Source organism: Dufourea novaeangliae, unplaced genomic scaffold, assembly GCF_001272555.1.
Source record: "Dufourea novaeangliae isolate 0120121106 unplaced genomic scaffold, ASM127255v1 scaffold228, whole genome shotgun sequence".
Classification (NCBI taxonomy): domain Eukaryota; kingdom Metazoa; phylum Arthropoda; class Insecta; order Hymenoptera; family Halictidae; genus Dufourea; species Dufourea novaeangliae.
The window spans coordinates 3,999,635-4,022,036 of NW_015374150.1; the positions used below are offsets into that span (position 1 = coordinate 3,999,635).

At 40.2% G+C, this 22,402-nt stretch overlaps 1 protein-coding gene across 1 annotated transcript in view; it reads right to left on the bottom strand.

The window, feature by feature from the left end:
- Positions 1-22,402, bottom strand: part of LOC107191796 (multiple PDZ domain protein-like) — a 93,923-nt gene that overhangs the window by 22,962 nt on the left and 48,559 nt on the right. The window contains 9 exon segments of the mRNA XM_015580909.1: positions 1,369-3,113; positions 3,495-3,600; positions 17,314-17,544; positions 18,230-18,472; positions 18,817-18,978; positions 19,318-19,491; positions 19,706-19,930; positions 20,319-20,620; positions 20,974-21,193. Of these exon segments, the coding sequence (XP_015436395.1) occupies positions 1,369-3,113; positions 3,495-3,600; positions 17,314-17,544; positions 18,230-18,472; positions 18,817-18,978; positions 19,318-19,491; positions 19,706-19,930; positions 20,319-20,620; positions 20,974-21,193 (3,408 nt within the window).

Consider the following 22,402-nt stretch of genomic DNA (forward strand, 5'->3'; position numbering starts at 1 on the left):
ATACTGCCTGCCCGACAGGCAACGTTAAGAATAAAAATGCACGTCTCACAGCAATAAGGCGAGCCGTGAAACTGAGATGGGCAAATTCATTATCGCGATAAAGAATTTCGTAGACCAAATAAAAGATTAAAAAAAAAGGTACATCGGCATTTGTAATTAATTAAACGTAGAAATTACAATTTTCATAATAAAATAATACTTCTTCTCGAATGAGACACTTAACAAACAATTATTTAATTTCATTAAATGTTCAACATATTGACTACCACAGTGAAAAAGACCGTACGTAGCCAGACAGGCTTTATTTCGTTTTTTAAGTCATAAATCGTCGAAAATATATGCGTTTAAGAGGCTGTTGGTCTTGTTTTAAATTATGCTGCAATAAATGCTGAATTGATGTGCTTAAATCAAAATCTGGCATTATTCCAATGAAATTTTATTCGAATAGAAGTTCGAGACAAGTTTTACTCGAATAAAATTGTTCCAAACTCTGCCGTGAAATCAGACTCGACCACTATTCAAACGAAGTTTCAATAGAATGAAAGTTCGAAAAAAAAAATTTACCTAACTTCCGGTAAGATCGTTGGTGCTCACGTTTTCGTGGGCGGAAATGTTGGAAACGATTGATCGTTCGACGACGATTGAAACAGTGGCCTCCGAGACGTTCGAACCACCGGAAAGAGAAATAATTGATTACTCGTGCCTATTTCGGTTTCAATGATCGGCCCCGGCGAAAAAAAAAAACGAAAGTGTACGACCACACGATTTTCCGGTCGCGAAACATTCCGTGTGTTATTCCAGGCGACCCAGATCGCGCCGACCAATTGTTCGACGTTTCTCGGTGTTTCCAACGGGCCACACGCTCGGTTGTAATCCAGCCGGGGCCAGGCCAGACGGGAAACAACGTTGTTCATTAATCGGCATTCGAAGCCCCGACGCGGGGTAATTTAGATTACCGTGCGAGCAAAACGGGAATTTCGATCTAAGCGCGGCGACTTCTGTGCGCTTCGCTCGAATCGGGGCAACTCTTAATGTATTTAACCCTTCAACTGCGGGTATTTAGCCACGAGACTGGTCGTTCAAACGGAAATAAAATAGGTCGATAAGTGATGTGAATAAAAATAATAAATAGATAATAATAATAGTAGGGCAGACTGAGGTTAAAAGTAACAGGGCTTATAACTTTTTAGATGCCAGAGACAGCGCTATGATAATAAATCATCGATATAGCATTAATAGCTTCAATATATTAAACGTATCAGTAAATAATCTACTATGTTTGTTAATTATGTGCCGACAATACATGATTTTCGAAAATTATTAGATTGCGGCAATTTATGCAAATTCACCAAAAGCACTTCATTGCACTACGCACCTCTTAACGATCCTCTGTTCGCCCTCCTCAGGAACTCTCCTCTCCCTCTCCTCGTCCATCGTCTTCTTCCTCTCCGTCGCATTGCCCTCCACCAGAATCGTGAGTTCCGGTTGATCCGGAAGTGCGAGACTTCCGATTCTAAATCCCTCTCGATCCTTCTGCCTGGCCCTCAACAAACTACCTTTCTTCGATCCCTCGCTACCAGTTCTGCTCAGTTTCCTCTCCTTCCTCTTCTCCCCATCTGTCGTCTTCCCCGCCACCTCCGCAATATCAGGAACCTTGGACAAATCCAACAGAATCTCAGCCTTGATGTTCCTCTCGGATACCCTGTTCTCATCGTCCATTTCCTCGACCAAAGTGTTCTCCGACGTGGACTTCGCCAGGCTGACCAGCTGTAACTGCGAGGTGTCCACCCTTTCCGGCGAAGGTACCCGTCCACTTCTCACACGGATCGAGTCCAAGACCACTATCACTTCCGGTGGAGAGTGCACCTCTATCCTAGCTGGAGGCTCCTCGATTCGGCTGGCAGCTGCCTCTTCAGCGGTGATGATCCTGGCCTTGACCAACTGGACCTCTGGTAACATATCAGTGATCTGTTCGCTGGGCTCCTCGAAGTAGATCTCCTCGACGTTCTCCTGGATCCTGACCTCCTTCTTGGTGTCGTCCAACAGGGACTCTCTGGACGACTCCCTGGAGAACGTCCTCTTCCTCATTGAACTCCGCCGTTTAGTCACTGACACCTCTGTCTCTGGGGTCAAAACGGATTTGGAGACTTCGATGGCCACTGGAAGTCGATCACTGATCGTTAGTTTCTCTGACACTATCGTGGATGGTGTCTTCGTTGATTCTTCAGGAGTGTATTTCATTGCATCCTCTGATCTTTGGATGCTACTCGCCTGGACAGCTTCGGCTGGACGAGCTTTCTCTAACTCGTGTAAGCTGGATGGACGTACTCGTTGCTCCTTTGTATCCTGAGGGGACTGGACGATGATTGGATCCTGGATAGCGTACTCGGAGTAGCTCAGACCACTGTGCTTCGACAGGAACTCGTTGACTCGTTCGATACACTCTTGCTCTTTGAGACTTTTCCTGTGCTCCTTCGACATCGGGATGTACTCTAGGTCCATTCTCTTCGATTCTTCGAGTTCGAGTGTGTCGAGGCTTCTGGTGGAAGCTTCAACAATCTCGTCGATCGTCTTTCTTACACTTCTATGCTCAAGATCAGAGTGATGTTTCTTGAATATCTTCTTATTGGCACTTTTCTCAGTCTCCTCTTGTTTGACCAAAGTCTCCCTGGATGTGGACATCCTCTCCACCGAGTCCATACGCCTCAGTTCTCTTCTCCTCTCCTGATCAGGTCGCTTCTGGACAGATGATGCTTCCGGTTCAGGCACTTTATCGGTCGGTCTCTCATCCCCCGACGTGTCCGCCTTTAATTTCACCTTTGGCGCCACTTTTTCCTCCCCCGTCGTGACGTCGTGGGTGTACCTGGCAGCTATCTTCATGTCCAGGGAGGTGGGACTTATGTCGGCGATGATGACGTCCTCCAACGAACTGCTGCTGGCAGGATAGAATTGGCACACGTCTACCTCCACCTTTTCCAGAGGTTTCTGATCCTGGGGCAATCTTGGAGAACGCTTGGTGGGACTGCACGTTGGGGTCAGAGGGGACGCGTCTTTCCAATTATCCTCCTCTTCCTCGTCTGTTTCCGGTTTGTCCATTGACAGTTCTGTCACACCTGGGACGATTATTATACGATCATTGCAGGTCCTCCAAAGTCATTTCGACAAGCAGGTAAATTTTGTTGCTATAATGAAGAAATGAGAGGAATGGAAAGGATAGGAACATTTCGTCTTGAACCTACTTAGCGAACTCATCGATAAGGCTACCTGACAGATCCAGTTGTGTCAGACATGGGGATCTTTCAAGATTGGTTTAAGGAAGTATATGTACCAATCTGTAATGGATTGGACATTTGTGAGAAAGGTATCGCATCTGGAGTCATCTACAAGCGAGTATATCTATTAATTTAGGATTTTAAAAATTTTTGTAAGGTTTCATTGGTGCAACGAGTGTATAGAAATTTGAATGTTAGGAGGAGGATCGATTTGAAGTGTACCTGATCTGGAGGAGAGGAAGTCCTCGAGCTCCGCCGCGTGATCGGTCGTTTCGCTTTCGTTCGGGAAGCTTTTGCTGCGTCTCACGGGACAAATCGGTGGCACCCTCTACCGTGTGATCGGCCATCGGGACATACAAAAAGAATCGAGAGAAATCAGGCAATTAATCTCATCGTCAAGCACACCGTCGCGGTGGAGAAACGGGGTGGAGCGATTTACGCGGGGAAAGGAAAGCAGTTTTGAAATAGTGCTACGTTTTTAAGAAAGTATCGTTTTGCTCGAAGCGTAACTTTTAGGTGAAACGACAGATTTGTCGATAGAGGTACTGCTAATGATAAAGATACAGAAGTAGTTCTGGTAATAATAAATGCAATTGTCAGTTAACCCTTGTGGAAAGAAAATTATAATTGTTTGTTTTCATCGGTCTCTTTGACTTTGTTTAAAATTCTGTTAACATCTTTTCGATTCTTCTTGTACCTGTGTATTTATATACATCGTATAAAAGGATATTATCACTTGTCATCGCTATATAATTACGGAGTTTCGAATATGGAGTACTGTATAATGAAGATTATAAACTGTTTCTGTTATGATTGTTAATAACAATAGGTATTTTATTAACAAAGTGGTAGTCCTATTGGAGTCTCCCTTTTAGTTCTTTGATAGAGAATTCGGAAATGAATTTTGTGTCATTTGTACATCAAAGGGAAAGGAATGGTTTTAACTCACTCCTGCAAATTAAATTCGTAAATTTTAACAATTATATCGTCAGTGAACCAAATTTTCTTTACATTCCATCACACTGAATAACTTTTACTCGAAACATCGTTAAGACAATGAGCATGGAAGATGTTATGAAAAGAATGAGGTAACACTAAAGTCAATCGAGGAAAAGAACAAGACAGGGGAAACAGATCTTCTATGATCAGACAAACTTCGTAATGGTAGGACAAGAGCTACTTCTTTTACTAGCCTTTAGACTTGTCATATAATACTTTTTAAATGTTTTAAAGAGACAACTGACTAGCACAAAACATATATACTAAAAACATTTCTACTTTTACAGCAGTCTTCAGTCTATTCGGGATAAAATTATTAGAGCAAGGGAAATTGGTTCGTTTATAGTCAGACATATGTTACAATTAACACGACACGACGTTTCGGGCAAAAGTTATTCATATAAATTATTACGAATAATTTACTATTATTGATAAATTTATTTTATGCAAGAAATAGTGATTAGCAGTAGCTCTATTAGAAGGAGAAGAATCAGAATTCAACAAATAATAGAATTGGAAAATAGAGTACAGACAGTTTCAGATGTTACACAGAGTGAATGTAGAATGAAGCAACGATTCGAAACATTTATAAAACAGAGATAAACAACTACTATTTACAATACTATTCTCAATACATCGTTTTCACCCATACATTTTCTTCCACCGTTTTTTCCTCAAATCAAATCGATGGACTAAATCGAGAAGATCGATCGATTTTTATGGCACTTAAAATCATCCATTATTTCGTTAAGAAAGCATTCTTTTTTTTTTCAAATTAAGGGCACTCGAAGATTTTCTTGTTTAACCAGAAGGTGTAAAAATAGCCACATATTTAGCGTTGACATTGATAAAGGTGCTGATAATAGTATACGCTGGAAACACGATAGTTTACTTAATCCACTAGCATATACTGGCGAAGTGCTGAGATGGAAAATACTGTACACGTTGCGGTTGGTGCAACATCCTCCTCTAGGATTAGCCAATTACGACTACGTCATCGATTTTGTCAACGGAAATTTCGGTGTGTGCTCGAGCAGCTAATTTAGAAACAAATACTTTGGACACCAATCTCAAACACGGGTACAACACGTTGAAAGCAATACGTTCTCTATGTACAGAGTAAACGGGTGTACTTCAACGGAAATAATGTTCTTTAACCCCTTGATGCCAGAAATCGAACGAGTAAAAACTTCTGAAATTCTGAATTGGTAACAAAATTCTGAAATCAGGAAATTTTGAATTGATAACAAAATTCTGAAACCGTGAAACTTTGAAATCTTGAAATACTGAAGTTCTATAATTCTGATATTCTAAAACCGTGAAATATTACATTTTTAAGTATAATCCTGAACTCTAGTCCTGAAATTGAAGAATCCTGAAATCTTTAGATTCTGAAATTTTCCAGTACTGCGATTCTAAACTTCTAAAATTCTAAAATTCTGAAATTCTGAGAATTTGAAAAAATTGCAAATTTGGACATTTGAAAATTTAAATATTCGAATGTAATCTAGCAGACAAAGGGTTAAACTGCGTTCTAGCAAAACAGACAACAGGTGTAAGAGTACGTATCGTCTATATAAAAAATGTATTGAACAATACCCCGATCTTTCGTTTATGATCCACATCTATACCATGATGGAAGTCGAAAATCCCATCACATAAGTCTTCTCAATAAAGAAACAAGCGTTCCACGATTGGAATGACTTAAGTGTTCATCCTCACCTTTCTCTCCCGAATGCTTCGATCCTGTTCAACTTTTATACGTCAAATATTTCAGTAACAAATAAATACCCGGAAAACTGACAGTTTCACCCACGTCTTCGCATTAAAAAGAAGATTTAACAAATGGATCGACTGCATCGATTACCAAAAATATCGAAAGGCTGCACCTTACTGGGGGCGCCTTGCACTTACATCGATATAAAAAAATAATTCTATGCATCTTCCACGACTGGAAATTGTATACAGAATGTTAAAATAAATACTGAAATTCATGGTAGTGGTTTTTCGCCTTTAATACCCTGTGTACTGCATCGTCGCAGTTCCAAAATCATTCGACACATTTAAACCAATATATCGTTTCGATTCAAACGAACTTGAAAACTTACCTATTCTCAAATACATCCTTCGATGTAAGAATCGTTAAATTTGATTGTCTCTTGGAAATGTCAGAAATAAAATTCGACAAAGAAACGTTCACGATTTGTCCCAAAAAGCGCTCGAACTTAAATTAAAAATATTAGTTCCTCGTAAGATATTGATGACTTTCATTAGTAATTAATAAAAAATTATTTTTTAACTAGACTACTTATTTACACTCCTAATATATTCCCAATTTGACTCTCAGCGACTACTTTCTCATCCACGACTGAAAAATAATGATAAAAGAAAGATATTCGAAAAATACTTTCCACCCTAATTCCGTCCGTCATCTTAAAAACTAAGTATCAAATCGGTTTCCAATGTTTGCACGTCAAAGAAGAACTACTTTAATTCATAATAAGAATCACCAAGATATTACGAAAACGTATCATTTCGATTTAAGTTCCCGATCGATCGAACACTCGGATTCAAATCGTTCGAATTCGGATACAGATATGAGACGACGATGAACGGGAACGGTGAGAGGGTTATACGAAGAACACGTTTAGGCAAAGGAAAAAACACTCATGTATAATATTACATCATGATTGGTCATTGCTTTCGGATATGAATATCATTGTTATTATTAAAACGGTCGTGTGGAACGAGCACATATCATGGCCCGTGTTATAGTATCACTAATTAATATCGGATCGATTTCGTTCGTTTTTCTTTGGTCGGTTAACTGCGGCAAATTCGATCGGACTTGCATCGCAAACGGTCCCGGTCTCGGACGTTTAAGCATTGCCCTGAAAAATGAAAATAAGATTGCCGAATTAGTAGCGGGAACGCGTTGTGCAACGCGCACGAGAATATTTAAAGAAACAATGCCTAGGGATCGTGATCTGGCCGTACGCATTCCATCGCGGAGCATTCCTTTCTAAATTTCGTTTAATCGTATTTTTCCTCGTCTTGTTATTTTTTTTTTTTTTTTGTATTTATTGCTAACTAGAAACAGAAGCGCACTAACGTGTCAAACGCTAGAGATGCTTTCGTGCCTGACGAAATCTTTTGGCGAATCGTTTAGTAGAAATGAGGAACGAATTTGGTAACTCCACGATTTTAAATTTTATTGATCCCTTGAATGGAGGGATGAAATATTCTGGCAGTGGATGTTGCTGCCAAAAAAGATTTTTAGGAATTAATTCACGGAAATTGGAATCAAGCAGAAATTTGTCTAGTCAATTAAAAGTTCTAGGTACTGAATAAAATAATGAACCTGATCAAAGTTTATCGAATTTTCTATTATCTTGAATTTTAGATCTACTCGAATTCAAATATTTGCGGATTAATTCTCGAATCCAAGGATTAATTAAAAAGTTGATTTTCTGTGTCAGTGATTCTATTAAATTTTGACTGATTTCACAGAAATCAAGATCAAAGGGTAATTGAACTTCGATAATAAAAAGATGAGTTACGTTGAAAATAAGATATATAGATTGCGCTCATCTCAGTATCTGTGTCAGTGATTCTATTAAATTTTGATTGATTTCACAGAAATCAAGATCAAAGGGTAATTCAACTTCGATAATAAAAAGATGAGTTACGTTGAAAATAAGATATATAGATTGCGCTCATCTCAGTTTTTTCAAAACTGCAATTGCATTTATACATTAACTATCGATTTTACATATTTAGATTAGGAGATTTAGAGCATTCCCTGACCTGCAAAATCTAGCAAAATAAAGATTCCAGTTGAAATTCAGTATTATTCACGCATTATTATTAGTATTAAAATCCACATTATAAAAATTTCTATGCAATATTGTTTTTTTTATATGAATGTCTAAAATTGTAAATTTGCATAAATGTCCGCACTCTATTTATGATAGTATCTGCACTGTGACAGAAAACACGATCATCAGGATAATTTTCAACTGTTCGTATCATCTTTAACACGACCATTTTCATAAGAAAACTATTACAAGATCGCAAAACGTATTTATAAAAAGAGGTTCACTCAAATAAAAATTTATACAGATCAATCTCATATTTTGTGTGAATAGAAAAAAATAATAACTTATTCTGTCCAAATATTAAACCACAATCTCATTTCGATAGAAGATCTTTAAAAGTCATTTATTCAATGTTTGGGGCAGTAGCCCACGGATCAAAGCTGACGAAAACTAAATTGTTAAATAATTCTCGAAATTTCACCAATCACCATACTGTTCCCCCTTTCCAATAAACGATTCATGCTCGTGTAAATAGATGTTGCAGCCATAGCTTAAAGTGGCGTATCACGAGGGAGGGTTGGTAGGCCAGGCAAACCATTATTGTTTCATAGTGTTACGCGAGAAGTTACCGTCGCGGTATTAGCGGAAACGAGCTATCGTAATTCCGTTTCAACGGGAATGAAACTCGATCCACAAGTTTGCCTTGCCCCCTCTCCTCCCCCGTACGAGGATAAAACTGGGAGCGAAGAAAAGTTTCCAGTTTTCCAATTTCCCTCCACCCTGTCTTATCGGTGAAAGTGGTTTCGATCGACATCGAAAGATTTTAATGTAGCAATCAAAGGAAAATTAGATCGATTCAACGAAGAAGATTCAATCCGTTTGATCTCGAAAGAGGAAGCAGAGAAGTCAAAGAAATCAGGAAAACTTTGCTTTGCACACGGCTCTGACTAGTACGCGGCCATTTTAAACACGCGGTTTAACTCTAACAGTTGCGGCACGATAGATCGACGATCCTTTTCGAGATTAGCAGAGAATTATTGTTGTTCGTATCGATAATCTTGTTTAGAAGCGTTCGTTTAGGTATGCACACGTGTGGAAGAAGTTTTAACAGTGATATATTACTAGAGGTAGTGATAGACAGTGGTTATCTGGATAGAATATTCGATTGTTCGAAGTACAGTAAATCCTAGATTAGTGTTTTAATGCTCCTCTGTACTGAATATTAAATATTTCATAAACTATTGAACATATGCGGATGAAACAAATATCATTGGCTTCAGAATGCCAAAATCTATCACTGTGCTAAACCTTATTAAAAAGTCGAATGAGTTCGAACACTCATCGAGGATTTACCGTAGAACGAAACAAAGCGAAGCGTCATAAACTGTGTAATACATACTTTGTACTTCATTTTGTTATGCAATAGAAAAAGTATGTCAGCAAAGAATTTAACTGCAGACTTCTGTGGATAACCACCTTCTATGTTATAAAAGCTACCAAGAAAAATGTCCATGTATGATATGATAAAGAGAATGTTCTACAAATTTCTATTGTCCACATCGATCTTGTGAGCTAAACGAACAATTGGTTAATTTAACCATAACGAATTATAGTCGAACCGAAATTAATTGAACGATCAAGGCCACCCATGAATTCTTCCACTACATAATTTCTTCTAGTTTCCTTAATTCGTAAAATAGTACTGCAGAAGGAGTAGCAATACCACACAATAATTTGTGTTATTTTACAATGTTTTTTTTTTCTGTGTTATTAATTAATTGGTGAAATCAACCGTATCCAATTTTAGTATAAATAATCCTATACTTACTGACATCTGTTGGGGACGTTGGCCTTGAGCAATTTGTCAATTTCAGTCGGACCAGAGTAACGACAGTCACAGCCGTACGATAAGAAGAAACGCGATCGTTAAGACCAGGCCTGAACAACTGAGATTTTCGGGGTGGTTCCGTTTGGTCGCTAGCCGAGGCCAAAATGGCGGGAACAAGAAATGTTGCCAGCAGTAAACGGGGTGGGGATAGCCGCAGTATTGCCAGTATAACTTTATACAAGCCACATGAAAGCCAAACTGCTGATTCTTTCCTCATTTTTCGTATAAAGTACAGAATTGAAAAATTTAGATGTATCATCCTCCTTTGAAATTCTTATTTTTTATACTTTGAATATATAAAGTTTGAGAAGTCATTTGTACCGATTTTATGCAAGATAAAATTCTTATTATCATCGTGGTGCTATTTAAGTGAAATATACTTAAAAATTTATATTAAAAATTGTACAATTAAATAGTCGTTTGATTTAAACAATCACTGAGAAGCTTGGTTAACTCTCCACTCGTCGAGAATCACGTTCCTTTACTGGCCCACGAGTCGCGCAGTCCCAGTCAAAGACTCGTATCGATACGAACAACAACAACAATGAAGATGAACGATGGTGACGATGGTGAACATAACGACAGTGATTATCGCGTGCCTTCGAGACTCCGTTTAAAAGGTTCTACCGCGGTTACATGTATATATGCACACGCATGGCCGTCGATGTGTGTATATACGTGTACGAAAAAGTCGAACAATAGAGACTATAGTGTTCGAAGGGGCGGGGGGGGGGGGGGGGGGGGGAGAAAGGAGAAACAAAAGGAAGCCTGGCAGGAGAGAATCGATTTGCATTACGTAACTTTGCGGGCAGATATCCAGCGGCTACCCATCGAAAGGAAATGGCTTTTTATATACCAATCCGTTTGCTCGTTTCGAGTATTCGGGGGGTTGGGTCGGGTGGTCGGTCGAGAAGAGTAGAGTACTTTTCAGGTACTAAAAACGTGCCCCCACACCTAGTGTGTGTATGTGTGTGTGTGTGTGTGTGTGTGGTTAAGTGGTGGTACAAAAAACGAATGCACACACACATACACACACGTATCGAACCACGGACACGCACACGAGAGCATCTTGATAATAGTGAAGAAAGGTGCCAGTGAGTAGTAGACAATAGTGGTGGAATGGTAGTAGACCTCTACAAAAAGGTGAACAAAAAAAATTGTTCGCATACACGAGCTGTGAAATTGTTAGATTCGTTAAGAGAGAGAATCGAACGGAAAATGAAAGCCGGTGTGCGCACACTGCCCACTCAATAAGCTTCGAGCGATGATCCGACTCTTTCCGATACTGAAACTTTTTTCAGAATTTTCTTTTTTTTCATAGAATGTTACGGATACTTTTCGACGTGAAATTGTATTCTGTGAGGGACATATATTTTCGATCGAGAGTTACTGGACACTTGAGTTAATAATTGAATTGTAAAGCTGGATGAACGTTTGATCATTAGTTTCAACACTTTTTAATCCTTTCACTGCAGCTTTTTGATATCTTGTAGAAAACTTTTGTAAAAAAATAGTCTTTCTAAAACTATTTAAAATATTTTCTTAAAATAAGTTTTTTATATCATGTTTCTAATTTTTGAACGACATTTACTCTAGATTACTAAACTATCGGAAAAACTACGACCTCGAATTCGCGATTCTCAGAAATCTGAACGTTGCTGTCGACGTTGTCCACGTGTGTACAGTTTGTGCTGAATAAGTACTGTATGAATTTTTCATTATATTAAAAATAATATTTTAGAGAACGAATAAAATGAAAGTGTAACACGATGTTCCCATGAAATTCATTTTTCAGATTACAATTTGTGTCTACAAAACAGCTCGATAAAACGCGACAGTTGCTCGAAATCGTTGAGTGACAGTGCACATAAAAAGAGAGATCAACAGTGACTAGTGTAGGACGGACGCTATCGGGATAGGAGGAGGGGAAGAGAGCCATTAAGAAAAATGAAACAAAGATATAGCGCAAAATGTGAACGAACGAAAAATCTGAATTTGTTTTCTACTTGCCTCTTCGTAACCGTGTCTCCCGTTTCTCATATTAAACACAACTGTCCCCTCTCTCTCCCGTTCTTTCGCCGACACTCGCGTACACTCTCGTTCTCTCCCGCGACTCTCACTCCTCTCTAATCGTCCTTGGACTAACTCCAGCAATCGAATCGCCGTTTTTACACATGGTCTCGCCTCCTTCCCCCTCTCCAACGGGACGACGTTTCACGGAGATGGAGTGGGGGAAATGATGGTCGGGAGTGGGGGAAGGGTCCTTGAACGTACAGCGAATCGTTCATATTCCACAGCGCTACTGATCATTGGCAGAACCTTTGTTTCGAGGTTTAGACTGCTGGAAATTTGTTAGCAGAACCCCTATGACTATGAAATCGCGGGAATCGTCAATGAACACGAAGACGTTTCAGATATTTGGTCGTCGCTTATGAATGATATAAAATTATCCGATTCACGGTTTCGATCGATACAGTAAATTATCGATGAGTATTTGAAAGCTCCTCGGCAGTAAGTGTTCAAACGTTATCTTCACAATTGGGCGGGGGATCAACCTGATACGAACACTCAGTGCCTAGGAGCTTTCGAACACTCATCGATGATTTACTATATTCCATATTTTATATTCTTGTGATGAATATAATGTATAGCATCGACAAAGATAGCGTCTAGAAAAGATGATTGCTGAGAGGTCTACTGAGCGTTCCCTTCGAGCACTTATAGACTCCATAGTACCAAGAGGTCACACAAACGACTGTCGTCAGTTTATGCCTCGTCGGTCACCGATGACCATTATTTTAATAGCTGTTTTCTCGAATGGATTCCATAGGTGGAGAATTTGTTGGAAGCGACATTGCCGAGACACGCTTCTTCCGAGGGTTTCATTCTCTCACGGATCATGTGCTCTCTCCCACTCTCTCTCTCTTTCACTCTCTTTCCCTTTCCTTGCCCCCTCCCCGCCGTACTGCAAAGAGACAAACGGCGAATATAATATGTACAAAGAAAGAAGATTACTCGAATGCAACGTTTGCTTGTGTATGTTTGTTCGTTTGTGTTTGATTGGACGCGCGAGTGTATGGGGTGAGAGGCGACTCGCTTTCGTTTACGCCGAATTATTGTCTGTGGAGAATAACGAGCTTGGAGAACCATTACAATGTTTAAGTAATAGCTACTATGACTATCCTTGGCCTATAGGTTCCTATTTCAATGAAAACAACACTTATTCTAAAATCTTCCTAGATGTTGGTCCGCCAGTGAATGTATCTAGATGATCCAGGGTTTGTGGATTCCTGCTAAACTGTACATCTTTCTGTAACAATATCTTCTCAGTGAAATAATCCTCATAACGATATCCTTTAGGTCTACCCGTACAAGAATTCATCGATACCCTAAAACCTCGACCCAATGACAGGATAGCTTACTCAAAGTAGCGAACCAGACATTCCTCCGGCAACCCAGTAAACATATCTCCAAACCCATTCTCCACAGACACAAATATTGACAAAAACGAATGCATCGCCGTTCCAACAGTCTCAACGCCGTACAATCGCGCGACAATCGGATCTAACGGAAGGAACGGTGAGAACAGAGTCATTGAGTCGAATGCAGGATACCGCGATCGTTCTGTTCAGCTACTCTACCAGGCAACTTTCATTCACTATTACAATCGTTTTGTTCAGTACTTACTTAGTCGATGGTCGCCACGGTAATCACACAAAAACCCCGATACGAAACCCGTAATCATTATTCAACGTTCCCGTGGACACGCCCGCGACCGTCGTCTTTCGTTTACTTTTTCCCTTTCTCTCTCTTTCTCCCTACATCTTCCCGCATTCTGACACACACGGATGGATATCAGCCATCGTGGCCATATATGTAGAGGAGTCGCGCGCGGCACTTCCCGGAGTCACACGTTCCTGCCGCGTGAACGGTTGCCTTTTCGTGCCAGGTTTCTCAGGCTCCTTCCCCGACAATCTTATTACCGATAACTTTGTTATTATCCAGGTACGATGGCCCTGGAGTCACCTCCAATTGTCCAAGAACCTCTGACAATAAAGGAACCACACACACCGCGTTCCGTCGCGACGAACTTCGAAGCGACGAATCGCGGCCGGAGTCAGTCGTCGATATTGGACTCTGATACGATTGAAAAGCACGCGAAATCGATGGATCGATAGCTTGGACGGCGGAAGGTGTCTGACGGATCAAGGCCACTGAACCGCACTCGGCCTCTTATCGCGGCCGACTTGATGTCAGGCGGACGGGGGAAGAAATGGATCGTCCATGCTCGTATCTTTGGGGAGTACGTACACTGACGTGCAAACTCGGCTTCCGCTAGGGGAAAAAGTAACGTAGGGAAATGGCCTCCTACCATTTGGTATTTAGAATTACTGAAATGCATGCCAAATTAATATTCGATTTAACGTTTATTTCAGTACTTAAAATAAATTAACGAAGTGGTAAGGAGACGTTTATTCTACGCCACTTTCTACCCTAGCGGAAGCTGAGTTTGCTCGTCGGTGAACATATATGTGTACGCTGATAAATGGCCAAAAGTGATATGGATCATTTAAATGATGTGTGGTTAGTTATTGGAAAATTAGTGGAAGATTCAAAATGGAGGAGTACGAAGAGGGTCGAATAAACGATTTTCTTTTGTGATTACAGTAAATCATCGAAGGCTCAGACAAGGAGAAGTCCCCAGGTGTGACCTTGATTTTTTAATGAGGATTAGCATGGAATAATATTTGGTAATAATATTTGTTTCGACCGCATACAGTCATTAGTTTATGAAATATTTAATGTTCAATGCCGAGGAGCATTCAAACACTCATCGATGATTTACTGTAGTTTGTTACGAAATGCAAGGCACTTTACAATTTTCGAATGTGTTATCAGGGTGATGAAAATGACCTTGAACAGTCAGTATTTTCCGCTCAAACTATACGAATCACCATCGATTACTACTAAATATGAATTCGATTTGTCTAGTTCCCTTACAGAAATGTGAGTAGTGTGTATTGTCGACGTTATTTTTGTTTTGTAATTTCTATTTGTAGTATTCCTAACGATGTAAACTAAAGTTTTTCTCGGCGAATCACAATGAGTTTCATAATGTTTGAAATAATCGAGTAATTTCACGAAATATGAATTTAATATTGTCGACTGTATCACAAGCACAGCGTTGATAAACACAACCCGTATTTGTCCACTGGTTTAATTGCTTACGTAACGACGAATTAAGCTTGCAGCCCGAAAATCGATTCAGATTGCTGCATGCGACAATTACCAGTCGCACTGACGACATACAGGGTGTCCCAAAAGATGTGTTGCAAAAATTAATAAAACCCTAAATTATCTTGTTTATTACTTAAAAACTCACTTTCATGTTCCTTTTTCATACGATACTGAAATTTCAAGATTAAAAGAATTCTTTACCACAGACTACTGACTCCGGAAACATCTTAAACTCACTTCGAAAAATATAAATTCAAAGAATGAAAGATGTAATTAATTAATTCCATTACTCTACCATCCAAAAAGATGATTTAGAACGATCTGCCAGAATGATCTGAACAATTCTTCGTTGCTATACATTTAACTAAAAAAAAATTTTTCTCAGAAATAATACAGTCGAAGGTTATTACAACACAAACAAAGGTAACATAAATGAAACACGATAAATAAATCAAAAGTATGGGAGGAAGATAAAATAAATCGATCATGACAACACAAAAGAAATGGAGACAGGGAAAAGGTTTCATGGGGAATGTTAAATAAAATAAAATAACGTGTACGGCACCCTATTTATTATCAATAACTCATACACGCTGCAGAAACGTATACTAAATTTATAAGAAAAATAATTTCCTTCCGTTATAATTAACATACTCTAAAAGGAATAATAATGATCACCTAAATCGTGACGAAACAGAATAAAAATGAAATTCCGAATATTCGCTAATAAACCACGTAATATTGTACGCTGGTCAATAAAATGCAATCTTATATATTCGTTTCGCTAAAAAACAAATTACCAAATCCGTGCCGTAACCATAAATAAAACTCTATAATTATAGTAAGAGAAACGAAAAAAAGGTTGCTAACATAAAATGGTGTAAATAAAGGAGAAAAATCAACAGGCCTACGTGATCCTATCATAATACTATCTTAATACTCCTCACCACGTACTCCCTTCAAAATGATTGAAAAAACCGATCTCGATTCGACTGTTTCGAGTATCGTCGAATCGATTAACATTTCTTCTATCTTAATACCATTCGCGACTTCGATAAAACTATTTGAGCACTCGAATCAATCGCGATCTACCAGCTTCGCTCTACAAAAGAATAAAAAAACAGAGCGAACCGATTTCAATCGGTGTGACAAAGTACCGTGTCAAAAAATGCATTAGCGGCCGATGGACGGATAGTCGCCAAGGAAAATCGTCCTAGAAACTAACCGATATACCTGAAAAATTGTCTTCTCTATTCGGAGCTCTAGAAAAACAAAAACAAGTCCTGGTCAAGCGAACAATCGATCGGTCATGGAGAATCGCCGTACGATCGTCTCGAAGACACGCGGTTCGCGAATGCAATATCATTGGTCCAACAGAGGCTGAATAATCACGGTAACGATGGAACGAACACGGTGACTGCTTCCAAGAACCCTTGGTCCATTAAACAACAGACTTCCTGAGCAGTACACATCAACGATTCAAAAACAAACCCGGTCTGGTCCCCTCTGTATTTGGTCACTTAAGACCACGTTACCCTGGATCCTCTATAGTGGAGAACAGGTTCATAAACGTCCCCAAACTCACATAAGCGTTTCCAGTTGCACGTTCGCCAAACACAAAATTTCCCTAATTCCGTACCAGATTACCCAAGTCTCTAAATATACATCAAAGACCTAGTGCACAGCATAAATGAACAAGGAACATTCGACCAGAGGACACCTACAGTTCTCCTCTCCACTACAGACCAGAGGTCAGGACGATCCCGTTCATTGCAATGATCGTTTAACAAGTCAGTCCTTTCAGCTAGGTCTCGAAAGAGTCACTATATCGGTTCCACCGGTAATCGAACTTTCGAGCACCAGTGACACGTAGCTCATAACGGAAGAACAAACGGGCTCAGAAGCTCTCGGATTTGACGAGATTGTGCTGATGCTTCAATCCCTCGATCAAATCCATGTGATGGGGCGGCTCGATTACGTTCACTTTCCGCTCCCTGAAATATTCCCGCCTCTGTTTGTGGCTATCCAGAATCGAGCAGGCGGTCGCCTCGTTATCCCTATCACGGCTCGTTTCGATCCGATCGTCCTGATCGCTCACCTGGACAATACTGTCTGGTATGGGAAGCGGCTTCGCGACGCCGATCCGCACGGTGCCCTTCGGCGCCCCCTTCAACGCCTGCACCGCCTGGTCCAGGGTCGCGTTCTCCAGGGCGATGTCGTTTACGAACAACAGACGATCGCCCGGTATCAGCTGCCCGTCCACCTGGGCCACGCCCCCAGGTACGAGTGACCTTATTACTATCACAGTCTCGTTGGGGTTCATTGGATCCTGCAAAAGGGCAGAGAGATTTCTCGTTGGGTCACACATATAGCTCGTCTGTCTCCTTTCATCACGCTTGGTGGCTGCTTATATAAGGTCCCTCATTTATTTGTGATCCCTCGAATATGTTTTTCAATTGTGAAAATGCAAAAAATATATATTATACGTAAGTTTGAATGATATTAAGTGGTCAGTATCTTGCTTGAATATTTCTTCACGTTTTCGAAGCCATCGTTAACCTTCATTTTCGGGGTCTAAGGTCGTTTGACGGTCATATCATAGGAAAAATGTATAGTTATTTAAAAAAAAATGCCTGCAGGATTACAGGACCACTTAATACTATTCAAATTACGTGTAAAATATTTTTTTGCATTTTCAGAATTAAAAACACATTCGGGGGGTCACACTTAAATGAAACAGCCTGTATAAAATATAAGGAAATTTTAGGAACGTAGGAAAAAGAGGGAATACTGGGCGACTGAGAATGTGAACTCTGATCAAAACTCTTCAAACAATTGATGGTATAAGGTTCCTTGGTTGATCGACCAATCCGTTAACCACCTGAGCCACAGTGCCCTCCAGCTATGTATTTTTAAATAAATGTGGGATAATGGATTTGATTAGGCAAGATTTTCAGTGCTGAAATCCTAGGGTAAGAATACTGAAAAGACAAGGGAAGTGAGTTACTGTATACCTGATAATCCAAAATGGAGAACCCAAGGCCCCGCTCTCCCTTTACCAATTCGATGATTTGCGGTTCAGAGCTCCACATCGCCAAGCCAGTCAGCGGTTCCAAGGAACGTGACTTCATCTTGTTTAAACTGGCGTCGGTCACGGTGGCCGTGGTTGTCGTCGAAGCCAGTGAACCATCAGACTTCGCTTTCACAAGGCGATCCATCGTTGGCAACAAGTTCTGCAGCGATCCACCCAGAATGCTCTGAACAAAATAAGTAGAATTTCGTTCAATTAAAAATTCTCTATACATTTCAATTCTTCACTTTCACTATTTTTAAATTATTTATGAGATAAATATCGTATTTTGTACAATTTAACCCTCGTGTAATCGTTTGAACAATTACCGTACCATTATTTTGCATTAACTTCGTCAAAAGTCGAAATGAAATTAAAATACAGTGATCATTTATAAATAGGTAAAGTGTTACTATTAAATTAACTGATAAACGTCTGTAATCCCACTTTGAATCGCATTGACTTGAGTGCACGACGATTAAAGCTATCCTGAACCTCATCTAAATAATCAATGAATATTCAACGTCTTACCCTGGTCTGGAACGCAGCCTGATGTTGAGCAGTATCGATCGGGCACAGAGGATCCTGCGACGCGATGTTCCTCCCGCAAACCATCCGAACGTGTATAGGTAATTCTTTTAACACGCTAACTACTTCCATATGATTAATACCGAGCAACCGATATCCGTTCACCTTACGAACCACAAAAAGAATACAACTTTTAATAAGTGTATTTCGAGCCATTTGAATACTAAATAATCTTTAGTCCTCTAGACGTCTTTCATTCTAGGAGTATTTTTGGTATCTACGATAAAATATTACTGACTTATGGGAATTACCATGAACTAAGGCATTCGATGATAAACTATATCCTCGTATTATGAAACATTCTCTTTAAATTACTTGTTAGTACAACTTGGTGTATGAAACTTCAAGTTTGCAGCGAGCCCCAATCCGCCAAAGGCGTTAATTCGGATTACATGAAACGCAAGACAACAAAATTGAAATTGGTAAGCACGTTTGCAACATTACCTCCAGCAATTCGTCCCCCGAACGCAGCGTTCCATTCTGTCCCACGGGTCCTTCCGGTAGGATCGATCGTATGTAATGATGGGGTCTGACCTCCTGCCCGTTCTCCACGTCCACTGTCCCTTCCAGGCTTATCCCAAGACCGCTACCTTCTGCGAATTTCTTCAGTTGCGCCACCTATTGACAATCCCAAAATCAAGCATTCCTTAACTATTTTTCTTCTCCTACGGTCATAATAGTTCGTTAACCGTAGAACACAATTTTGTACGAGCTTAGTATTCATAAAAAAAATCAATGATACATAGGGGGTCTATTTTATGCCTGCCGGATAGAACTCATCAAAATGTTCACTTATTTCATATTCAAGGAATTTTTTTTTTAGAATACATACCACGATCTCGGTATCTGGGCCGACGATCTTCTGCCATTTGGACTTGATGGCAGCCCGGATCTGTGGCGTAAGATCGCTCGATGGATCGCTCAATAGAGCTTCCACGTTCGCCGCGTCGTCCAGCTCGTCCGATGTCCTTTCACGTTCACCCTCGTGGAGGACCGCGCTGTCCACGGTTGTGTGCGATTCACCTTCCGGTTCTATTTCGGTGGTGGTCTCACCGTCCTGCGACAGAATACATTGAGCACGTGATGATACTCGACAGATGGACACACATACACACACCGTTAAATGGGTTATCGATCTACGACTGAATATTTCCAGTCGAGGAGTGGCATGTTTAGCGCATCGACGTGTCTAGACTTTTTAGTTTCGAATCCTGCACCTGACATACCGGTCCATGTCAGTTGATTGGATCTTTAATTAACCGTCTGTGTACCGGGTAATGAACGATCACTACGGGTGATGCTTCTTGCCGTAATGGCGGTTACACCTGAACGAAAAGTTCAGAGTGGAAGTTCGTATGCGATCCACGCTGCATAGAAGGGTCTTTAAGAAAAATGGCATCTCCTTGAATTTGAATAGACGATATTTTCACGTAAACGACACTTACGGCGCTAATAGGGAAGCTAGGTAGACTGGTTATCGACGGTGAACTCGGCTGAGGTAGTCTCAGCTCGCTGGCCGCGATCGCCTGTTGAAGCTGCTCGTACTTTGGTCCACGTAAGTATCTCTCCAGGCACAGAACAACCGTCTGCCCTGTTCGTCTTAAAACTTCGACAGCCTCGTGATTCGAGTAACCCTGTAAAGAATGGCGGTCCACCTCGACTATCCTATCGTTTATTTGAATCTTGTTGCTCAGGTCGGCCGCGCTGCCCTCGCTGATGCTCTTCACGAAGATACCAGATAGCTCCTCTGCAATAGAAGAACCATTTCGATAATTTAACTGAAAAACCTCTGAAATCATGAACACTAAATTCATCGGTTTACCAGATGATTTTCGACCATGTGGTACCACACGAACATCTTACTAAGAGCGTAAGCATGATATTATCTATATTGTTACTGCAAACGTTAGGAACTACATATGGAATTTTTATTTTTTGGCACTTAACAAAAATTTTGATGAGGGCGGAGAGCCACAAAAGATTGGGAAACTATGGTCTACACGGACAATATTTTTATTACATGAGATCCTATTCGCTAATTTGTGTCCTCGTGAGATGATACACGGAAAGAAGGTATATTGTGATCGTTTAAAGGATTACCCTTCTCGCATACGTATCCAGCAATGGTGATCCCAAGGCCGTAAATATCTTTCTTAAGCTCGACAGTGAAACGTTCCATTTCAGGCAGTGAATTAACGTCGATGGTGTCCATGGTGAGGACCGGTAGCTCCGGGATTTGCACCGGAACCGCCGGTATCACTGGCATCGCTCCAATTGGCATGGGATTGCGTACTACGTCCATGATGAGACCGGGTCTTGCCTATGGAATAGTAATTCTTTGAAAAAACAAAAAGAAACCTGACGCAAACGTCATTAGGCTGAAAGATGAAGATAAAGAAACTCAAGAAGGAAAGATAAATTTTGTCCAGAGTCTGTGAGCATCGTGGACCAGTCTCAAAATGGAACCATTAATACTCTAAGTAATGTTATAAAGAGCATCATACACTTTAGAACTAAGGACCTGCACTCCATCTCTGATAACGTCCCCAGTTTGTCCACGTTAATTTATCTACTTTAGTTCATTTATAAATGCTACCTATGTTATGGTCTACTACATGAAAAGTGAGACGTTCAAAAGAATAAATAACGAGGAACAGCAATATAAGCTATGAAGCTTAGAAAACTACTCCAACTGCATCTATGATGGGGGCCCTAATGTGTCCTCGTTAATTTCTCTACTTCACTTCTTCGTTTATAAATGCTGCCCATGTTACGGGCCACTATAGTGAAATAGGGATCAGTGGACTAATGAACAGCGCTATAAGCCATCGAGCTTAGCGAACTACTGTTAGTGTATCTCTAATAGCGTCCTCAATTTGTCCATGTTAATTTATCCACTAAAAGTGGAACATCTAGAAGAATAAGTAACAGCACCATAAGCTCTAGAGCTAAAAAGAGTACCCTCGCTCTATCTCTGATAGCCTTCCCAATTTGCCCACGTTAATTTCTCGACTTTACCTTCGTCGTTAATTAGTGCTGCCCATTTTATGGTCCATTCAATTAAAATTGGAACCTCTAGAAGAACAAGCAACGATGAACACCACCATAATCTTTTTCTTATTATATCCCTATCAGTGTCCCCATTTCGCCACATTAATGTCCCCACTATATTGGGTCGAACGGAAAGTTCGTTTTCATTCTAAATAAATTCCACTGCATTGTTTCTACAGAAAGTGGTTTACTTAATCAATGACGTAATTACTATTTCTCACCGTTCCACGATTTTTTAAATGCCATCTTCATAAAACTTATTGTAAACTTATATAACCCAATACTTATTGAGGCAAACGAAAAAAAGTAGAGATCACCAAGGAATCGGTGAATAGTGAACCAGCACCATGATCTTCCAGAGCTAACAGAATTTTCCTCGTTGTAGATCCCCGACAGTGTACCAGACTTTTCCACCCAGTAGAAATAAATGAAATATATCGGGGGAAATACGAGAGATACAGAGCCCAGAGGGCCAGCT